This window comes from Falco rusticolus, chromosome 18 (assembly GCF_015220075.1).
Source record: "Falco rusticolus isolate bFalRus1 chromosome 18, bFalRus1.pri, whole genome shotgun sequence".
Taxonomy (NCBI): domain Eukaryota; kingdom Metazoa; phylum Chordata; class Aves; order Falconiformes; family Falconidae; genus Falco; species Falco rusticolus.
In genome coordinates this window covers 3075479-3094574 of record NC_051204.1, presented here as the reverse complement: position 1 = coordinate 3094574, position 19096 = coordinate 3075479, and the positions used below count along the sequence as shown (strand labels likewise).

General features: G+C 43.4%; 1 protein-coding gene across 9 annotated transcripts in view; it reads left to right on the top strand.

Annotated features, from left to right (window-relative positions):
- The window catches only part of ATP6V0A1 (ATPase H+ transporting V0 subunit a1), a 30428-nt gene that overhangs the window by 7147 nt on the left and 4185 nt on the right, over nt 1-19096 (top strand). For 2 of the 9 annotated variants that reach the window (XM_037411618.1, XM_037411616.1), the window contains exons 7-22: nt 402-528; nt 1720-1802; nt 2464-2557; nt 3906-4118; nt 4832-4982; nt 5210-5349; nt 6150-6307; nt 6773-6863; nt 7672-7790; nt 8114-8330; nt 8940-9047; nt 9736-9810; nt 12297-12404; nt 13028-13045; nt 14899-15016; nt 15473-15644. In XM_037411618.1, coding sequence (XP_037267515.1) covers nt 402-528; nt 1720-1802; nt 2464-2557; nt 3906-4118; nt 4832-4982; nt 5210-5349; nt 6150-6307; nt 6773-6863; nt 7672-7790; nt 8114-8330; nt 8940-9047; nt 9736-9810; nt 12297-12404; nt 13028-13045; nt 14899-15016; nt 15473-15644 — 1992 coding nt within the window. Of the gene's footprint in view, nt 1-401; nt 529-1719; nt 1803-2463; nt 2558-3905; nt 4119-4831; nt 4983-5209; nt 5350-6149; nt 6308-6772; nt 6864-7671; nt 7791-8113; nt 8331-8939; nt 9048-9735; nt 9811-12296; nt 12405-13027; nt 13046-14593; nt 14813-14898; nt 15017-15472; nt 15645-19096 lie in introns of those variants that run through there. The other 7 variants (XM_037411621.1, XM_037411619.1, XM_037411622.1 and 4 more) reach the window with 5 other exon arrangements.

Below are 19096 nucleotides of genomic sequence, written 5' to 3'. Positions count from 1 at the left end.
GTGAGGTCTTCTGAAGCACATGCCTAGGACACAGTCAGTGGTAGCCGTGACTGCTATAATCCTTGCCATGTAATGTATGAGGAGCCTACTGAAATTGAGACTAGCAGGCGCAGAAACTCTGTGTCTGCATGCGTTTGTTTCTCCTTGAACTAGTGATTTATTTTTTGAATAGACAATTTCATTCCGTTAAAAGGCATAGCTTGTGCTATAGTGCACTTGTTTTTGTTGTGCTGTTTCTATGTATTTAGAAGACCTTCCGTTTTGCTTAAAAACCCCTAATTTTAAACCAAGATTTTTGTAGCTTTCAATTTGATGCTAAACTCCAGTTGCCATCAGTGTTTTGGGCAAGTGTATGTATTCTTTTAGGTGCAGAACTTAGGTTTATGCTGTCCCCTGTACAGGTTTGTGGCTGGTGTGATCAACCGTGAGCGAATCCCCATGTTTGAGCGCATGCTATGGCGAGTGTGCCGAGGGAACGTATTCCTGCGTCAAGCAGAAATTGAAAACCCCCTGGAGGATCCTGTAACGGTAAAAGGAACTATTGGTTACAGCAGAAAAAGTCTCAGCTTTGTAAAAAGGCTCTAAGACCTCTAGATCTAAGCCTCTGTCCCTCAGTGAACTCCACACAGGCAAATGTTTGTGTTGTGTCCCTTCACAGTACCTGCTTGCAGCCTCTGAGGCTTCAGTGACAAATGTTTTCCCGTTTTACTAAAACAAAAATAGCAAGGTGGATGGTGAATGCTGTTGAAAGAGGGGGGGAAAACCTCAAAATCTGGACTGCAGCAGGCGTAGTTGCTTCAGTGGTGCAAACTACAAGTGCAAGTCCTGTGTGCAGTTCTGAGTGAGTAGCAGTCCTTCTTGAAAGAGGCTCTTTTGGACATCAGCAATATATAGTGGTTTTACATTCAGTGTCCTCTGCTCGTATCAGTGGACAGTGCCCAAATTTTGGGAACTCTTGCTCTTAACCCATAAAAAGCACGGCTGTGTGTAGGCTTCACAGGAACAAAGACGGAGTTGCAACTCAGTAACTGCCTCTCTGTTCCTCGTGTAAGTCTGACTCATTCTCTTGTCCTGCTGGTCGCTGCTGTTGAATTATCTGTCTACTAGGAGAGACTTTGTTCTTATTGTGCAACACTTCCTTAAATTGAGGTTACACCTAATGTCATTATTCTTGAAACATTATGTTAAAGTTTCCTAAGTAAGGTAGAACAATAACTTGTCAACAAACGCAGGAAAGTGGACCTGGCTACCAACATGAAAACAGCTGTACAAAGAATGTGCTGTTGGCCTCCCTGGAGAATCAAAGTTGTTAAACTCCGTTTCAACTTATTTTCATTCACTCTTTTAGGGTTTTTTTGCTTGATTCTGTAGGTGAGCTGACTGCAGTAAGTGCCGATAAATATTTCATTGCACCTCTGTTGGAGATATTCCCAGGTTTTCCTGTTTACTTTATTGCATAGACTAGATAATAGGTTATCTAGAACATTTTGCTTCAGTAAACACAAGTATAGTTGGGGTATTCTGTACTGAGGCTAAGAAAATTGCTTTCCTTGTGATTGTTTCGCTGTTGTTAAGGTACATTCTTGACTCACTGTGCAAGTATGCACTCTGTATGTACGGATTCAGAGGAAGGAGAAATAGAACTCTGTTGTAATTTGCTATAATGCTAATTTTTGTAAATACCTGAGCCATTACAGTATGCTCTTTCTTCTCTTCTAGGGGGATTACGTGCACAAGTCTGTGTTTATCATCTTTTTCCAAGGTGACCAGCTGAAGAACAGAGTCAAGAAGATATGTGAAGGGTAGGAAAGTCTTAGAGCTGGGCAGCTTTCTCAAATATTTGAAACGCATTGATGTGACAGTATCAGTATTTTTTAACTCCTTATTTCACAGTGACTAGGAGTACGTATTTCGGCAGCAAATAAACCATACCATAAGTAGCTGAAGTGTATTTTACAGTCAAACTAGCCACTCCCCAAGCCTGTAATGCTCCACAAGTGGATGTCTCCTTTGCTAGAAAATGCTAGAAAATGCTAAAACCAAGGGAGTTCAAGTGCTGAACTCTCAGACAGACCTCGTGGGGTATCAGCAGTCAGTATTCTCACAGGGAGAAACCAATAGTGACTGTTTCTAGCGGCAGCTGCGTTGGCGTGATAGCAGCACCCTGCACTGGGACGGCTAATCAGCTTTGTGCCAGTGCCTTTGAGATGCTGTCAGCACAGGGAACAGAGGATTTTCTCCTACTTCCATTTCTTAAGCATTCAGCTTCTGGTTTGGCCTAAAGCAAACTTACGTACCTGCTTGATTTAAAGACTGAAACTGAGCTTGGCAGCTTTTGCTGATCAGAAACTTCTCTTAAGGTGCTTTTTGCTTTATTTCTGTGTTCAGGCTCAGCCAGTTATTTCCCTGACTGATTTATCTTCTTTCCATCTTTGTTACTAAGGTGGCTTGCATGTCTTTCAGATTCCGTGCCTCCCTCTACCCATGCCCAGAAACGCCACAGGAGCGGAAGGAAATGGCTTCTGGTGTCAATACCAGAATTGATGATCTTCAGATGGTAAAATAACTGGGGTCACTGCCCTTTTTCCTTTTTTTCTTTAATAATATGGTTGAAAACTTCTTTGGATCTTACTAAAACAGGAGACTTTTTGGCCCTCTTAGAAGAAAGTGTTTTCAGCTCCTGGTGGTTTGAGGCTAGCCTCTGAGGCAGTGCAAGAAAGATGTTTGGAGACCATCTGCTCAGTTTTCTTTGTCAGGGGTTAGGATGGTGGGGTGGTTTGCTCTTTCTGGAGAGCTGAGCAGTTAATTATATACGTGTAAGTACAGCATTGACAGAGAACTTGCATACCAGGAGCAGAGAGGAATGCGCATGTGTAAGAGATACGATATTTTTCAACTCTGGAGGCATGCTTGTATAATCAATTGCCTGTTTCATCTGCAAGAACTTAAAACTTATTTCCATGTTGAGATAACAACACTAACTTTAACTTAGCTGTTCTTTTTTTCTGCCTGTCGTCTTATTTTCATGTTGTGCTGTCCTGAAGAGCTTCTGCTTTACAGCTAATCTCTTGTGCAGGAGCTTGAGTGTTGGTAAAAAGTAACCAGCGTGCAAATCTCCTGGGTGCCACCTCTGAAATATTTGATGCTTGCTTCAAGGAAGAAAGGCAGTATGTTATGCAGAAAAATTTAAGCTATTTGAGACAAAAAATAAAGGTTCAGAAACTAAAAGGAAAAATGGTTGAATTTGGACTGCTTATTTGATACAGAGATTGTCTCAAGCTGGGAGTGCTGTAGTGCAACTGTTCAGGAATTTTAAGGTAGACAAGAATTCAGAAGTAATTTAACTAGTAGGATTCAAACCTGTGCCCTGTGCCCTTACTTTTCCTCGAGTCTAAGACTTTCCAGTCTGGAAATCTGACTTGGCCCGAGTTAGATATGTTCCAGTTGGAAAACACCCTTAGTAGAAAACACTCTCTCCTTTTCCTTTCAGTAAAAAAGTCTTCCATTGTAAGCACGTGTTTTCTTAAGGCAGTGTACACCTCATTTGTAGAACTCTTCTCTGCTCTTTTAACCTGGGTGGAGGAAAAAACACTCTCTGTGATCTCTGAACGGTTCATTGTTTGAAATACCCGCTGACTTTGGAGGTGGAGGAGGAAAGCAGTCAAAAAGGATCCCTGGAAAAAGAAGCCTTTAAATCTTTTAGCAGAACTGGTTAATGTGGAGGCTAAAGCCTATATTGCAGGCGTGTGGCAGGCTTGTGCATCGGGTGGAGGAGAGAGCTCATCCCTCCATCCTCTGGCGGCTAAAGCTTGTCCTGTTGGTCAGCCCCATTTCACTGTACACTTCTCTGTTTTGAGTTTTGGGCAGTGGCTTTGCTTCATCTTTATCCTGCTTCTCTATGAAAGGTGCTGAACCAAACAGAGGATCATCGCCAAAGGGTGTTGCAGGCAGCCGCTAAAAATATCCGTGTCTGGTTCATCAAAGTACGCAAGATGAAGGCTATCTACCATACCCTGAATCTGTGCAATATCGATGTGACACAAAAGTGCTTGATTGCTGAAGTCTGGTGTCCTGTTGCTGACCTCGATTCTATCCAGTTTGCTCTCAGGAGAGGCACTGTGAGTAACTGCCGTACTGCTCTTGTCTGCCGCTGTTCGAGCAGACTATCAAGTGTTGGCAAACACAGCATGGATTAATTGATTTTTCCGAATTGCGAGGCTCTGAAAATCATCCCTTTGAGCTATTTGAATCCATCCACACAGAGGACAGTTTATTTAACATGCGGGAATCATGGCTTATAGATAAACTTTGTAATATATATGTTGTGTAAAGCTTTCAGTTCAGGAAAATTTTGTAACGGTAGGGCATTTTCCTGCATTTGAGTCCTTTGGTACATTTATTTCACCTGGCTGTGCTTTGTAGTCATGCTGTTTGGATATATAGTGGAACTTACCGAAAAGGAGCTGTCCAGGACATTGGCAAGCTCGCCCTCTGCTCAGATAGACAATAGAGTTGGGTGTCTTAAAATCCTTTCATTTGCTGTTTAAAAAGTCTTTTTTTTTAAAGAGTGCATGAGTCTTCTTGTCTGTCCTCATCAGACAACGTTCATCCTTACTACATGTGCTTCTCCTCCTGCTGTACAGTGTACAGAGTGGAGAGCAGTGGAAACTTGGCAACTTTCCCCAGCTGCTCAAGTGTATTTCTCATCGTGCAAGCACACTACAAACATGCAAGCTTGTAGTTTTCCAGATGCTAACAAGAAAATAGCATTGTACTCTGTCCTCGAGTGCTCTGAGGGTGCGTTTTTGAATGTATTTATTTTTTTAAACAGGAACACAGCGGATCCACTGTCCCATCTATTTTAAACAGGATGCAAACCAATCAGACCCCACCAACATACAACAAAACTAACAAGTTTACTTCTGGCTTTCAAAACATTGTTGATGCTTACGGCATTGGAACATACCGGGAAATAAACCCAGGTAAATTCAAACTTATAAAAGTCTAAGACATCTATCTCAACTTTTTAGTCATGATTTTTCTCTGTATTGTCTATCCTGTATGAAAGTTTCTAACAGAGTACTTAACACCTTCCAGAAGCAGAGGAGAAGCCTGGGAATTGTATTGCTCAACTGTGTAAATTGTGCTGTGGTAAATGTGGTCTCACTCAAATACAGTGCAGTAGGAGGGTCATCTTTTTCTCTTACAGCACCATATACGATCATTACCTTCCCGTTTCTGTTTGCTGTGATGTTTGGAGATTTTGGCCATGGAATCCTGATGACTCTGATTGCTGTCTGGATGGTGATTAGGGAAAGTCGTATTCTGTCACAGAAGAGTGACAATGAGGTAAAGCGGCAGGTTATGCTGAGCTTTGCATTTAAAAGAAAGAGTTGCAGCTTTGGTTTACTCACATCCTTCCTCCCTTGCGTTGGCAATGGCTGCTACTCCTCCCATTTGAAATTTGTGAGGCACACAGACTGGGAAGCCACTAGACCACAGACTGAGTAGTATAATTTGATAATAGTGAGTTCTTTTAGTTTTCCTTTCGGATACTTATAGGAGATTATTCCTTTCAGTTGTTTGAAGGAAATTGTTTATCAACTGTAGTAGACGAGCTGTTTTAAACAAATCACCCAAAACTTGATTGGATCATAAAGGGGTTCAGTCACTCAAACTCCTAATGTCTGTATGTGTATATTATATCCCCCGACGATTCTATTTGCTGATCTAGGTGGGTTTTGCTTGCTCAGGGCTTAGCTTGACAGGAGGTGAACCAGAGTGAAGATACATTGACAGAACATGGAGAAAGCTGAACAGGGGCTGCGCTGCCTAGTTCCAAACCAGTGCTGCCAGCTGGGGGTTTGCATCAGTGCGTGGAGTGCAATTTATCCTCCACGACTAATCCCAGATTCCCTGCAGACAACCGTGCTGCCTGTTTTATCTGCTGTACTCAAATTCTGTTATGCAGCGCTACCTTTTGCACCCTTAATCCCTGCCATGGGGAAATAGAGGCTTTGGGCTTTTAGTCCATACAGCCGGTATTGTTTGTCCTGCAGGTGGCTGATTTTACTGTTCTGTCTTTGAGAGACCTTCCTCTCGTGGACTTTCTTTGTTCCTTTTTTGTTTTGTTTTGTTTTTTATACTAGATGTTCAACATGGTTTTTAGTGGTCGATACATCATTCTGCTGATGGGACTGTTCTCCACTTACACAGGCCTCATCTACAATGACTGTTTCTCCAAGTCTCTTAATATGTTCGGTTCGTCATGGAGTGTCCGGCCCATGTTCTCAAAAGGCAATTGGTCGTGAGTAAATCATTGATAACTAGATAAAGAGTGACAGTGATAAGCAGGTGGCTTATCTTTCCCCATTGTCCTCCCAAGTCAGGAAAACAAAATTCTGAACTCAGTCTCAAGTAGAATTGGAAGAGGGGTGTGAATATAATGAAGATAATATCTACCATGGTCCAAATCAGCTGCTTTTTTTTTTTTTTTTTTTTTTTTTCTGGGAAATATGTAGTTTAGCGCCTTTCTCCTCATAGATGTAGCAAGATTCCTGTCTCCTGCATCGTTCTTCCTTGTGGCAATAACAGATCAAGAAACAGGTTTATTATTCATTCAGGAAAATCTCTGGGACCACACAAGAACCTTAAAGTTCTCTCCGTTTGAGATACTCCTTGCTCTTACAAGGGATAAATGTTGCTAGCTTTTGCAGAGAATGGACAGAGTTGCTTGTGTTAATGTTTGTGTAATCTACTTATACCCAAACAGAGATGCCTTGCTAGAGACTACTCCTCTGCTTCAGCTGAACCCTGCTATTCCCGGGGTGTTCGGTGGACCCTACCCCTTTGGCATTGACCCAGTAAGAGCTTTTCCTTCCTTTGCTTCATTTAAGAACATCCTCTGTGTTAATAGAAAGAAGAGTACCTGTCCAGTTCACTGTGCAAGATTTCCACAGCCCAGCCATTCCCTTAGCAAACTCTTAATCAATGTTGTAAATACTCCTGAATGTTAAAATTAATTCAGTGCCTGTTGAGACAGTAGATTCAGGATAGAGAGACTTGCTCTCAGGTCCACTTAAAGGCTTCTTTTTCACACTTTCTAACTTGTAGTGGTTTAATCAAATCTAGACTTGGGAATCACTTCATGAGGTTACTTTTTTACCTTGAGGAAAGTTGTTTGGGTTTTTTTCTCCAGTCAGTCTTAGAAACGTGAGTTTCCAAATAATCCTGTGATTTTGTATCTGCCTGCATCAGCAACACTGCTTAGCATATTTGATACAAAACTCATGTGTTCCACATGAAAGAGGAAGTGCAGAAAATCAGAACGATGCATCACTGTTCATTTAAATGAAAAGTCGTATTTTTTTCTGACAAGGATACAGCCCCCTTTTTCCTGCTACTTTTGCCTAATATAAAAACAAGCGAGGTTTGATTCCTGCTCTGGTAGTGGGATCAGTTGCTGTAAGACAGCGTTCTTAGCAGAAAAGGTTGTCTGCTCATTTTCCCGAAAGATATCTGTGTGACAAACGCATCTTTAAAAAAAAAACTTGTTCTTACAGCCTAATGCTTCCTGGATTGTTGATACAGTTTAAGTTCAAATGAAGATTTTCATTCTCCTCTGTTGTTGTTTTACTCGGCGTTTGGCTTACTCAGTGTTGTTTTTCACAGATTTGGAACATTGCCAGCAATAAACTGGCCTTCCTCAATTCATTTAAGATGAAAATGTCTGTGATTCTTGGCATTATCCACATGCTTTTTGGTGTCACGTTGAGTCTTCTCAACCATATGTAAGTGCTTTGCTCTGTTTTTCTCATGGGGGGGGGGGGCGGGAAATTCTTTGGGTGTAATGTGTGTGTTTAGTTTAAGATGCAGGAGTTTATCAGACTTTAACCTCCTGATTTGAAGGGTGCAGTGCAGTTGCTTCTGACCGCATACGTAGAACGATGCATGTCAAGTAGTTGCTGTGCTTAAGTCCCAGCTACTGTTGAAACGCTGAGCCCCTGCAGTTTTGTTCCAAAAACTCCCTTCACGTTTTCATTAGAAGTATTTGCCCTACATACGCCTAATGCTAACCAAATGTAATCTTAAACTCTCCTTTTTTTCCTTATAGCTATTTTAAGAAGCCACTGAACATATACCTTGGATTTATTCCAGAAATGATTTTCATGTCATCACTGTTTGGATATCTTGTTATTCTAATTTTCTACAAATGGACAGCCTATGATGCTCACACATCAAAGGATGCACCAAGCCTTTTAATACACTTTATCAACATGTTTCTGTTCTCCTACAGTGATACCAGTAATAAGATGCTTTATAAAGGGCAGGTGCGTGGTCTTGCTGGAATAATATCAGAGATGCTTCGTGATATTAGTCTTTCATTGACTTTACAGTAATTGTGAAATCAAGAATGAAACATTTTTCCTCTGTGTTAGAGGAAACGTGCCATCATTTCCGAAGCCTGACACTATGTAATGTTGAAGGAAGGAAGGAATAATCCCTATACCAGGAATTTATATCGGTCTGAACATGTCAGCTGTGGCTCCAGAACATTTGGATCCAGATTAATAGAGGAAAGTGATTAGGAATATTGTCCTGCCTGTGCAGTGTTGTGCCTCTAAGCTTTGCTAAGATGCTAATGCCATTTCCTCCCAGCGCTATCAGATGTCTGCCAAATTCTTGTTCCCTGCAGAATCTTTTGGATTTTTCCCTGATATAAACCAGTATCAGCATTACATGCTGTGTACAGTCAGATGGGGCAGCTGCAAGCAGGTGTTAAGTACAGCACATCTTGCTGTTGCAGAGGAGAGATTGAAGCATCCACATACTCTGGGAATTCAGTTGTTCAGTGTTGCATAAGACCTCTTGCTGGGTTTTGTGTATGTGTGTGAGCATGGACTGGCTGCTAAATCATCTGAATCTTGTTTCTTTTACAGCAAGGGCTCCAGTGTTTCCTCGTGGTGGTGGCATTACTGTGCGTGCCATGGATGCTGGTAGCTAAACCCCTGGTCCTTCGCCATCAGTATTTAAGGAGAAAGCACTTGGTGGGTGACTACCTCTTATATTCAATATGAGAACCAGTTATGGTTAAAAAGCTATGTTCTCCATCTTGATCTTGGATATGTAGGTTCACAGTGCGTTGTGACCTGTAAAATGTTTTTGCATATTGCCTGCCTGCTTCTCAGATCTGGATCCAGCATTAAACCTGCTTTTAAAAACTCTTTATGTTGGTAATGATAAAAACAATGCATCTGGCTTGGGCTTTGTCAGCTGGTTTAGGAAGACAAACTGGTTGCTGGATGCATTTCTGTGCCTTCGCTAGGCTGACAATGTGAAAGCAGAGATGCAAGCTTAATGGGCTGGCAGACTTACCAGCTATCTTTGTTAAAGCAGTTTAGATGGTAAAAAAATAACAATTAAAAGGGAAAAAAATAGACTTACGCAGTCATTATGTGAGAGGTTGTCTTCTGGGGTACTCTCTAGGTTTTCAACTGTACTGTAAAATATATATAAAATGTAGGAACCTGGCACACGTGCACTGAGGATACTTGAAAATTCTCCCTGCATGTATGGCAGACAGCTTTTAGGATGTTGAGTGAAAGATCAGCTCAGTTAAAGACACCTCCTCTCCCTTCTCTGACCATCTTTCATCCTCCCATGTCCCCTCCATTCGTCTCCCTTTCTCTTTTTGTTTTCTTCCTCCTCCCTTTCTCTTCTTCCATTCACTATCAGGAAGGGCAACCCGTGGAGGCCCAAGTCAGCACAGTCCCGAACGAGCAGGCACTAGAGGCAGCAGCGGCTGCAACAGTGAGTGGACTTAAAAATCACCTGATGGATTTAAAGATGGGAGTTGGCTTTCTATCTAATTTATCAAGAGAGCATGGAATGTATCTGAATTTCATAAGTGAATGGCAACTGCACCTTTAGGGTGAAAAACACTTTCTCTTGGAAAGAGCAAAGTTCAGCAAAACTGATACATTCTGGAAGAACTACCAGGCTGAAGGATAATAGTTATGTGTGCACAGAATGCAGAGACACTTCTTTGCAGGAGTGCTGCTGAAATCAAAACCTGCAGAGCAGCACGAGAATACCTTGCTGCCACATCCCCCCAGGTTAAGTTCCCCTTTTTTCCTTTTCTTGCATATTTGTTTAAGATAGATTAGGGTTCTTCTCAGTGAAGCATTTCTGTTTGCATTATGTGTTCCCAAACATCATGTTTATGTGATGGCCTCCCAACAACTTCATATCAGTAATTACTGGATCTTTTGACTGTGCCCTTGTAGACACTTTGACTTGAAACTATTATAAAATGGTTGTGCACGAATAAGCCCCTCGGTAGCGGTTGTTTCTACTTATTTGTGTCTAAATTTACAGACAGCCCTTTACCACCAAAGCTTTTTGGCAGGGTGAAGACTGCAGCAGCTCCTAGAACTTGATCCCTTCCCCAGTACTGCCTATTTCAACTCATTTTCAGTTGTGAAAGCTACCTAATTAGAAAGTGTAAACCTCACAAACTACATGAAGCACATTGTGCACATCACGTCAAAGGTACTTTGAGGCACTTTTCAGCTGTTGGCCAATATTTCTGTCACAACATTTTAAATAGCCTCATAGAAATGGCAGTAATGAAGATGGATCTTTTGTGCATAATCCATCCAGCGTTTTAAGTGCATCTCAATACAAGAAGCTGTGAGGGAAGGTCTTTGTATGAGGTGTAGTTATAAAGTAAAGAATCAGGGCTTTTGGAGCTGTGTTGAGATTGGATATTTTACAGAGAACAGACGAGTTGGGTGCGAGGGAAAAGCTGCAAAAGTGCAAATTCACACAGGCTAGAAATACATCGATAGGATACTGATACTAGTCATCAGCAACTTGTAATGTTTCAAAGATGCTGAGCATCCTAAAAAAAGTGTTCTATTATAAGTTATTATTTATTTTTTTCATTTTCTTTTCAGAGCAGGAATGTCTATCTAATTTGTTTTTAGAAACCTGACACAATCTTTTAAGTCGCATCTGGCATTACGGCCAAATATAATTCAGCCTAAAATAGAAGCAGACTTCTAAGAACAAATCAGGTAAAAGAACATGGAGCAGCCATTCCGCTGGTATGCCAGAGCGATGCACTGTGAAAGTAGACAGGTCGTGGGATGGATATTGAGCCTCCTTGGTTTGCTTAGTCATCCCTAAGCTGCTGAAGTCTTCATGTGTTGAGTTAGCCCGTTCCCATTCCATGTCAGAGATGATCCCAGTACTGTGCTAAAGCTAAATGCCGGGCTTTGCTTCCCATTTGTGGCATTTTACTTTGCCTCTCTAGGTCGGTCAGACTCACAGGTCTTAAGGTATAAAGTCCTTCAGATCAGTCATGAGCTTTTTCTGTCTTTGGAAAATCTGGAGGGAAAGAGAAACCCGCCTGTACGGTGCGCGGCGCTGCTTGCCAAACAGAAACCCAAAGATAACGATGTGCCTGTTAAGCCTTCAGTGTCCACTACGCATTTACGATGCGTGTAAGCTCTGCTTGAGGGCACTGTCAGATGATGGACAGGTTTGTGCATCCTTTCTTGGTGATAAGACGGTACAGAGAAGGAAGCCTGCCGTAAATCCAGTGTTAACCGTGCAGTGATTGCAGTTGTCAAGTGAGAAGAGCTCCTGACCCTTTTGAAGTTTCAGCTCAGTTTGCGGATCATTCTTTTCTCTTTGGCGTGCAGGGGAGTTGTGGCTGAGGGTCAGATGTTGAATGTCAGAACAAATGTCTAAAAAAGGAACCGCTTGCGCAACGTGGTGTTCCCAAGTAAGGGAAAGTCTGATTTTCCCGTGCGTGGTGGTGTTATGCCTGATGCTGGTGGGGAGTGAGCGTGTGTGTGTATGTTTGTGTCAGTCTATTCTGCTTTGAGTTGCCGCTGTGTGGCTTGTTTCGTTTACAACAGCAGTGGTGTTTCAGTGCTTGTCCGACAGCTGCCGGGCAAGACGTTGGTCTGTTGTACATCAGTGCCAGCAAATGTGCTCTTTGAGAGCTGTGCCTTTTATTTTACTTAGTGTTGCAATTACTTTGTAGAAATGTGTCAAGTATTCATTCAGACAGACTGTTCTTTTTTTCCCCAGCCCTAGCAGGAATCAGCATCTTTCCCATCCAAGCTGGGAAATAGAATTGTACAGCTGCCTTAACCTGGGCCTTCATATTTAATATTTTGTTTTCTTCTGTGAGCTGCTGCTGCACGTGGACTCATAAGAAACTCTTGCGCTCTTACAGTAAAACACAAACAACACTTTGCTCTTTCTTTTTCTGCATGTGTTAGGGAACTCACAACTTTGGTGGGATCCGGGTGGGCAACGGACCAACTGAGGAGGATGCCGAGATCATTCAACACGACCAGTTATCTACCCATTCTGAGGAAGGGGAAGAGGTAAGCACCTGACCGCCCTTACTCTCAGGGCAATGCACTTCGTAGTCAATAAGCTAGCATATTCTGCTGTATTCACTGATTTTCAAGCGATTTAAATACCACCGTTTTCAGTAAAGTGTTTTCATAGCAGTTTTCACACAAGGCTATCTCTCGGTCATTCCCAGGACTCCAGAAAAAAGCAGTGTAATTTGCATATAAAGGGAAATGTGGCTGTGTTTGCCCCCGTTACAAAGAACCATCATCCTGGGGGCACTCTCAGGTGGCGTGTGCAGCTTATGCTCTGGCCGAAGCGCAGTGCCGTTGTGCTACCTGCTTCTCCAGCGCCAGCGAAAACCCCGGGGCTGTGTTTCTGCAGCCATGAAATCTAGTTTATACGTTCACTTTGACTGTTGGGGTAATACTGATTTGCCTTTACCACTGGTAGAGAAGAAAGACGAGTCGATCTTGTGTAGTTTAGGAGCATTCTGCTGCCTCTTAACAACTGACCAGCGGTATCTTGTGTCTGTAGTGCATGTGATGTGTTACTGCTTTACTGTGTCATGTTTAGGGGGGCGTTGTTGAATGTGTTCGTGGTTAATGTTCTGATGGAGACACCGCACTAAATGTAAACTTATGTTTTCAAGCCTACAGAGGATGAGGTGGTAAGACTACAGCCAGCTTTTGCGTTCATGTGTACCTGGACCATTTCCCATTGGTGTAAAGCACATGCTGAATTAAACATGTTATGTCAGAACATCTTGTTTTCCAAAAGATCTAGCTACTCTACATGTTACAGGCCTTTTTTTTTTTTAATTCTTCATACATACATGCCCATTAACAGACCCTTAATTACTTCATCTATACAGCTTGTTTGTCTTATTCCCTGTCTGCAGATCTTTCTTAGTTTACCCGGAAAGCTGTTAAGCTGGAAGTCTGAAACTGAAAAGCTTTTGCTTTTAAACTTCTGAAGAAGTCTCGTTTGCCTTATGTTGTGTCTTTGGTAATTCTGCACTGCAACAAACTGTTTATAAAGATTTTTCCCAAACTGTCTGCCATTTTAAAATGATACTGCTTGTTGCCAGTCAGCAAATACAGCAAAACCGGTCCACTTTCATACAGTTCAACAACTTACCTAACCGGTATCTTTCTATAAAAGAGAAGCTCTGTTCTGAGAAACTGTTCATTCATAAACACTTATAACAAGTATGAGTATTAAAGAAACGTTTTCTTTAGGAATACTCTGGCAGGATTGATTGTAGGTTTCAGCACTATCAGGTAACCAGTTTTATTACAAAAAATCTAAATGCCATGAAATTAGAGTAGCTTCACAACAGTGATGCTGTTGTAAATTGTGCTGAAAGTGGTTTTGCTTGGAGATCTGTTTATGCATAGGGTTCATCTAGAACTGAGGGGGCGCAGAAACAGTGTGCTGGTGTAGCTGGTAATTCTATATATCACTTTAAACCCGTGAAAAACGCATAGAACTGCCAATACGGTGCCACGGCAATCCTGCTGATTCTCCCACTCCCTAGCATAGTGGTAACTCCCTCCAGCAGTTGCGTGTGGCTGTAGATTGTCATTGTTTCAATACTGTTCGCATTCTGTTTACTGCACGCTGACGTGCCGTGTATGCTGGGAGGTGGTACTATTTGCTGGGGCACGCTTTATTCAAGAACTTGGCAGTTCATGTTCTGTGGCGAAAGAACTGGGCTTTTGGCAGCTAATGTATCTTAATTGTTTGAAATATTTATTGCCCTGGATGTACTAGGGGAGAAATAAGAATATAAATAGCTTTCTGTGCATGCTTAGGGCGTTAGTCACTTGGTGTATTTAAAACATCGTGTTCACTTAACTTAAATATGAGCAGTTTCTGAAGCATGGATTAAATCCAAAATGTAGGGAATGCTTTCCCAAGCTGCAAAATAAGAAACTCCTACATGGCAGACTTCCTTATAAGTTCTTCTTTTATTATGTCAGAAAATTACCAAGACACAGAGACTTAATGGTGCACAGATGTGGCTTTTTCAAGATTGCTTTGTGCATTATTTCTGCTTTTCAAAAAGGGCAAGTCCATATCTTGCAAAATGCTCTCGTTGATCCTGTAGCAAAGGTACATACGCAGTATCGACGTGGAATACTGTCTCCTTGTTTGTAGTGGTACATACAATTTATCGTTGAATTCATATGAATACCATCTTGTTGCTGAACAGTCTTTTCCTGGCAAAGCCCATGGCTGAATTTGAAATACCTTATTTTTGTGTGCTGGAATGTGAAAACAATAATATTCAAGCCACGACAGCGAACTACCATTCTACAAAACCTTGTGAGACAAGAGAGTTCATTTTCTCACTTAGAAGTGACGTGCTAAACCAGGAGAAGACCGTATCAGTGTCTAATTTCAAACACGATGTCCTCGGTAATAGCACCAGGTAGTGTGCTCGTTTTCCCTGGTCGGCCGCCCCTTGCTGCTTGGCGGGGCTTGCAGCCGTCTTCATTTTCTGTGTTCTCTTTGCAGTTTGACTTTGGCGACACGGTGGTGTACCAGGCTATCCACACCATTGAGTATTGCCTGGGGTGCATTTCCAACACTGCATCCTACTTGAGGCTCTGGGCTCTCAGCTTAGCCCATGCACGTGAGTATTCCTGACGGAACGGAGACGTGGTACCGTGTGTCTGATCGCCCTGGGCAGGCGGTAGGTGAAAGGCAGGAATGCAGTTAGCCTCTCGGAGCTCAGCTGTCGAATACTGCTGGAAGAGGACAGAGGGGTGTGTGCATCAGCTGGGAGGAATTAAGGCTAAACACCAGTGTCTACTTGCGTAGTGCTCTGCTAAAAGAGAGGGACAGAGTCGAAAGCACTGAATAAAGCAGAACTGCTGAGCGAGGACTGCGCCTTGCACTGTGTGTGACACTTGGAGGCAATGTCCTGACATACCCGGCAGCAAAAGCTCTTGTCCCTCTTGAGTTTCCCACCTTGTTCTAGTGGGAATTTGCTTTACTTTAGTTTTTGCTTTGTAAGTGAACTGTAACAACCCTCCATTCTTTGCTGAATGCTCTGACATGAGCCCTCTTCTCCCCTTTCTCCTGGCAGAGCTCTCGGAAGTGCTCTGGACCATGGTGATCCACATCGGCCTCAGCGTGAGGAGTCTGGGTGGAGGCTTTGGCCTCTTCTTCATCTTTGCTGCTTTTGCTACCCTGACAGTAGCAATTCTTCTGGTCATGGAGGGGCTGTCTGCTTTTCTCCATGCTCTTCGCTTGCACTGGTGAGTTAACTGGAACGTGCAGAAACTTCAAAGCTCTTCATAGCAAGAAATTGATGTCACCTGGACTAGGCAGAAAGGCCATCTTCTAGAAAGTTGTATTGACCCTTACGCAGGAAAGCTAAGGCTGTAAAATTGGGGTAGTGGATAACGTTGAGCCAAGATCAGCAATGTTCAGAGGTGCTGGAGTACCACAAATTACCTAAACGTCTCCGTGTCCTACACCAGTTGCGCTCTGGCAGCGGGAAGTCTTTAAAAGGGTCAGAGATTTCCGTCTTCACACCACTGTGTGCAATTTTCTGCATGCAATCAGGAGAGATGGTGGAGAGTCGCTGGTCGCTGCTTAAAAATAAATGAGGCTAAACCTTTGCGAACAGCGGGATGGGCAGGTTGCCCATGGTGGATGAGTGTGCTTGTAGCTTGCTGTAGGACTTTCTTCTTCTGCCTTTTGCCAGGTTCTAATGTTGGTTTTCCTTAGTGTGCGGTAGCTACTGACTTCAGTTGCCTTCGTGTGGTCTTGTTCGTCTTTGTAAGAGCTTGCATTGAACAGGGGCAGCTTTGCCTGTCTGCCCTCCAGAGCGCTGTGGAATGGTGGCTATTTCTTGCTGGTCTTGCTTATTGGAAGATGCTTTTGTAGCCCCTTTCCCATGATTATTAAGCTCCTGTATATGCAGGCAGTAAACAAGAGGGAATTACTCACCAGTGCTCGTTGCTTTTGCCGCACCCAAGTATGGAAAGTATTCAAGAGGTTTCTCTAATCCGTATTTAAGAGTGCTCATTGTTCCACTTCACATTCCCTGGTTAGCGCAGTGGTGGGATCAAAGGAGCGATGTGGGAATGGGTTTTGCTCGCGTAGGGTTCTCCTCAGCCTAAAGTGTGGGAGAGTTCAGGTCACGGCCATCTCTTAAGGCAGCTTCTTTCCTGGTAGATCAGAACAAAGTGAAGTCCCGTGAAGTTCACAAGGAATACCCTGTCTTAAACAAGAAGAAAAGGTTGTGAACGCTTTTAAGAAGTAGTTCTGTAAGTGAAAAAGGAAGCCGGTGGTTGTGGTGTTTTGTTTGTGTGTTTTTTTAAAAAAAGGGAAGAAATTTAGCCCTTTTGCATTTTCCCCCTGCTTCTGAGGAAGGAAAACCGTCCTTTTGCCCTCTGTCAGCACCCTGCGAGGGTGCAGGCTGGAGGGTCCTGGACTGCCTGGGTCTTTGTAGCTCCAGTGAGCAGGGATTCGGAGGCGTAGCCATCTTGTGCTGAAGGGAGCCCGTGGGGGGGCCGCTGCTGAAAATGGCTGCTGGATGGTGCTTCTGTTTTTCCTGGCGTGCAGCCTAGAAATCATACCAGTCACTTGAGAACTGCTTGCTGGCGTTTCCTCATCCTCGCGCTGCTGTGACTGTACTATGCCGTTGCATCAGGGTGAAAGAAGGAGCTCTGCAAACCCTGCCTGCTGTTGCTGGCAGTCCAAGAAGGGCAGAGAGTACGCAGTACTCTTAACACCGTCTGTGGGGGGTTTGATCTGCAATTGCTTGGATTTTAATTTTGAATTGGTGGATTTTCAAAGTCTTGCTTCCCTGGACTGCAGTGCTGCACAGCGCATTTCTCAATAATGGCAGATGAACAGTTCTGACCGGCTTTTCTTCTTGGCAGGCTCTGTGTTTTCTTTTTTACCCAAAGGGATGGGCTAAGATAAGAAAGCATGTTTTTCTGGAGGTACCTGTCTTGTGTTAATAAACCACAAACTGCACTTACAGATACCACGCACAGAGCACCTGGTACAAGTGTGGAAAAGCTGCCTCCTGGCTGAACCGTGATCTGCAGTTCACATTGCCAGGCTGTCTCTAAAGGGTGATTAAAAAAATTGTCTGGAAATGTGTCAAGGGAGGATGCATGTCACTGAAATGGCAAGCAAAGAGGGAAACCAGCTGAGCCCACGGGTCACTGTGCAGTGCAGACCAGTGCAGGGCACTTGCTGGGGAGCTGCAGAACTGAAGCTCTTAATGAAGTCATATTTTCCCTAAACGTATGTTTCAGACTTGAAAACTTTTAATATAAGTTCTCTAAGAGAGAATCTGTTCAATCTTGGAGCCTGAAAATCCAAGTTTAAGGTAATATTTCCGACTGCAGGTAACCTGCTGAAATTATTTTGGGTTTGTTGGATTTTCATTAATCACAGTGGCGAGGAAGGCACCTGCAGTTGTTCAAAAGAACATACTGTTAACATTTCTTTTTTCTTCCAAACGTCAAATCAGGATGTTTCCAACAGTACCTGTTCCATTTTTAGAAGGGGATGTGTGTGTGTGTGTGTGTGTGCATGTGTCAAATACAGCTGTCCTGGGAGGAGCAGATCAGATTTTCTGGCTGTGGGAGAGGTGTCACCTATCAGGAATTCTGAAGGTGTGGGTGGTTCAGCCTTCCTGGAAAGGAGGAAGAATTTAGCATGTGTCTTACTGGTGGGGGAAAAAAAGCACAGATTGTTCCATGTGCTCTGCCTATCAGTCCCAAATGAGGAAGTTTTATGTTGTGCTTTTTCAGAAAGTATGCATTCTTCCAGCAGGCTGGGTTTTTCTGGGGCATCCTGGAGGGGAGGGAGCACTCCGAGCGCTGCCAAAACTGCAGGCACGTGTGTCGGAGGTCTGCTGGAGCATGGTCGTGGTCTGAGCTATATACCCTGCGTCGTGCCGTTAACTCCTTTTGCTGTAACATCACTGTTCTGAAATATTTTACCTTTCTATTTGCTGTTCGGTAATGTAGTTTGACATGAATGTTTAGGTTAAAGTTGCTTACTTGGGTTTTTTTAGGCTAGTCAGCTCTTTTAATATGAGCAAACGTAGACTTTGCCCAAGAGGAGAAGTCTGTAACTGGATTCAAAGCAGGGTCGCAACATCATGGGTTGGTACAGGAGTACAGTGCCAGTGGAGCTGTTTTCCTGTGTAAAACCTTGTTTTAGGCCTGATTTGGAACTGGAACCTGTTCTAGACTATGTCCCGAGACCAGGTCACAGCTACAAAGACTGGATAGCAGTAGACGTAATACAAGCAAGTTGGGTTCACGCAGAACAGGGAGGAGTGGGCTTTGTATTGCCAGGTAGGAGAGAGGTTGGTGTTACATGAGCATCGTTGACGTAGGGTGCTCGGCTCCAGAGTTTGGAGCGGTCAAACCGTATTGTTCAGACTTGGCTCCGGTTACCCGAGTGTCTCTGAGCCAGTCTCCCCGCCGCGGTCCATGTCCATCGGTGCGGAGAGCGTGGGTCCTGGCCATACGTGACCGTAGATTTGGCAAAACGCGGAGAACTGTGTTCGTCTGCTCTTGCTAAAGGTTTCAGTCTGTTCTCTCCCTCAGGTCTAGCGTCAGCAGCTTCCCTGGTGTGCGCGCTTCACCGCGGCCATACTCCAGGCAGACATAAACCTGATTTTTCTTTATTTTGGGTTGCCTGAGCTGTTTGCCACTGGTCCATAAGCATCCCC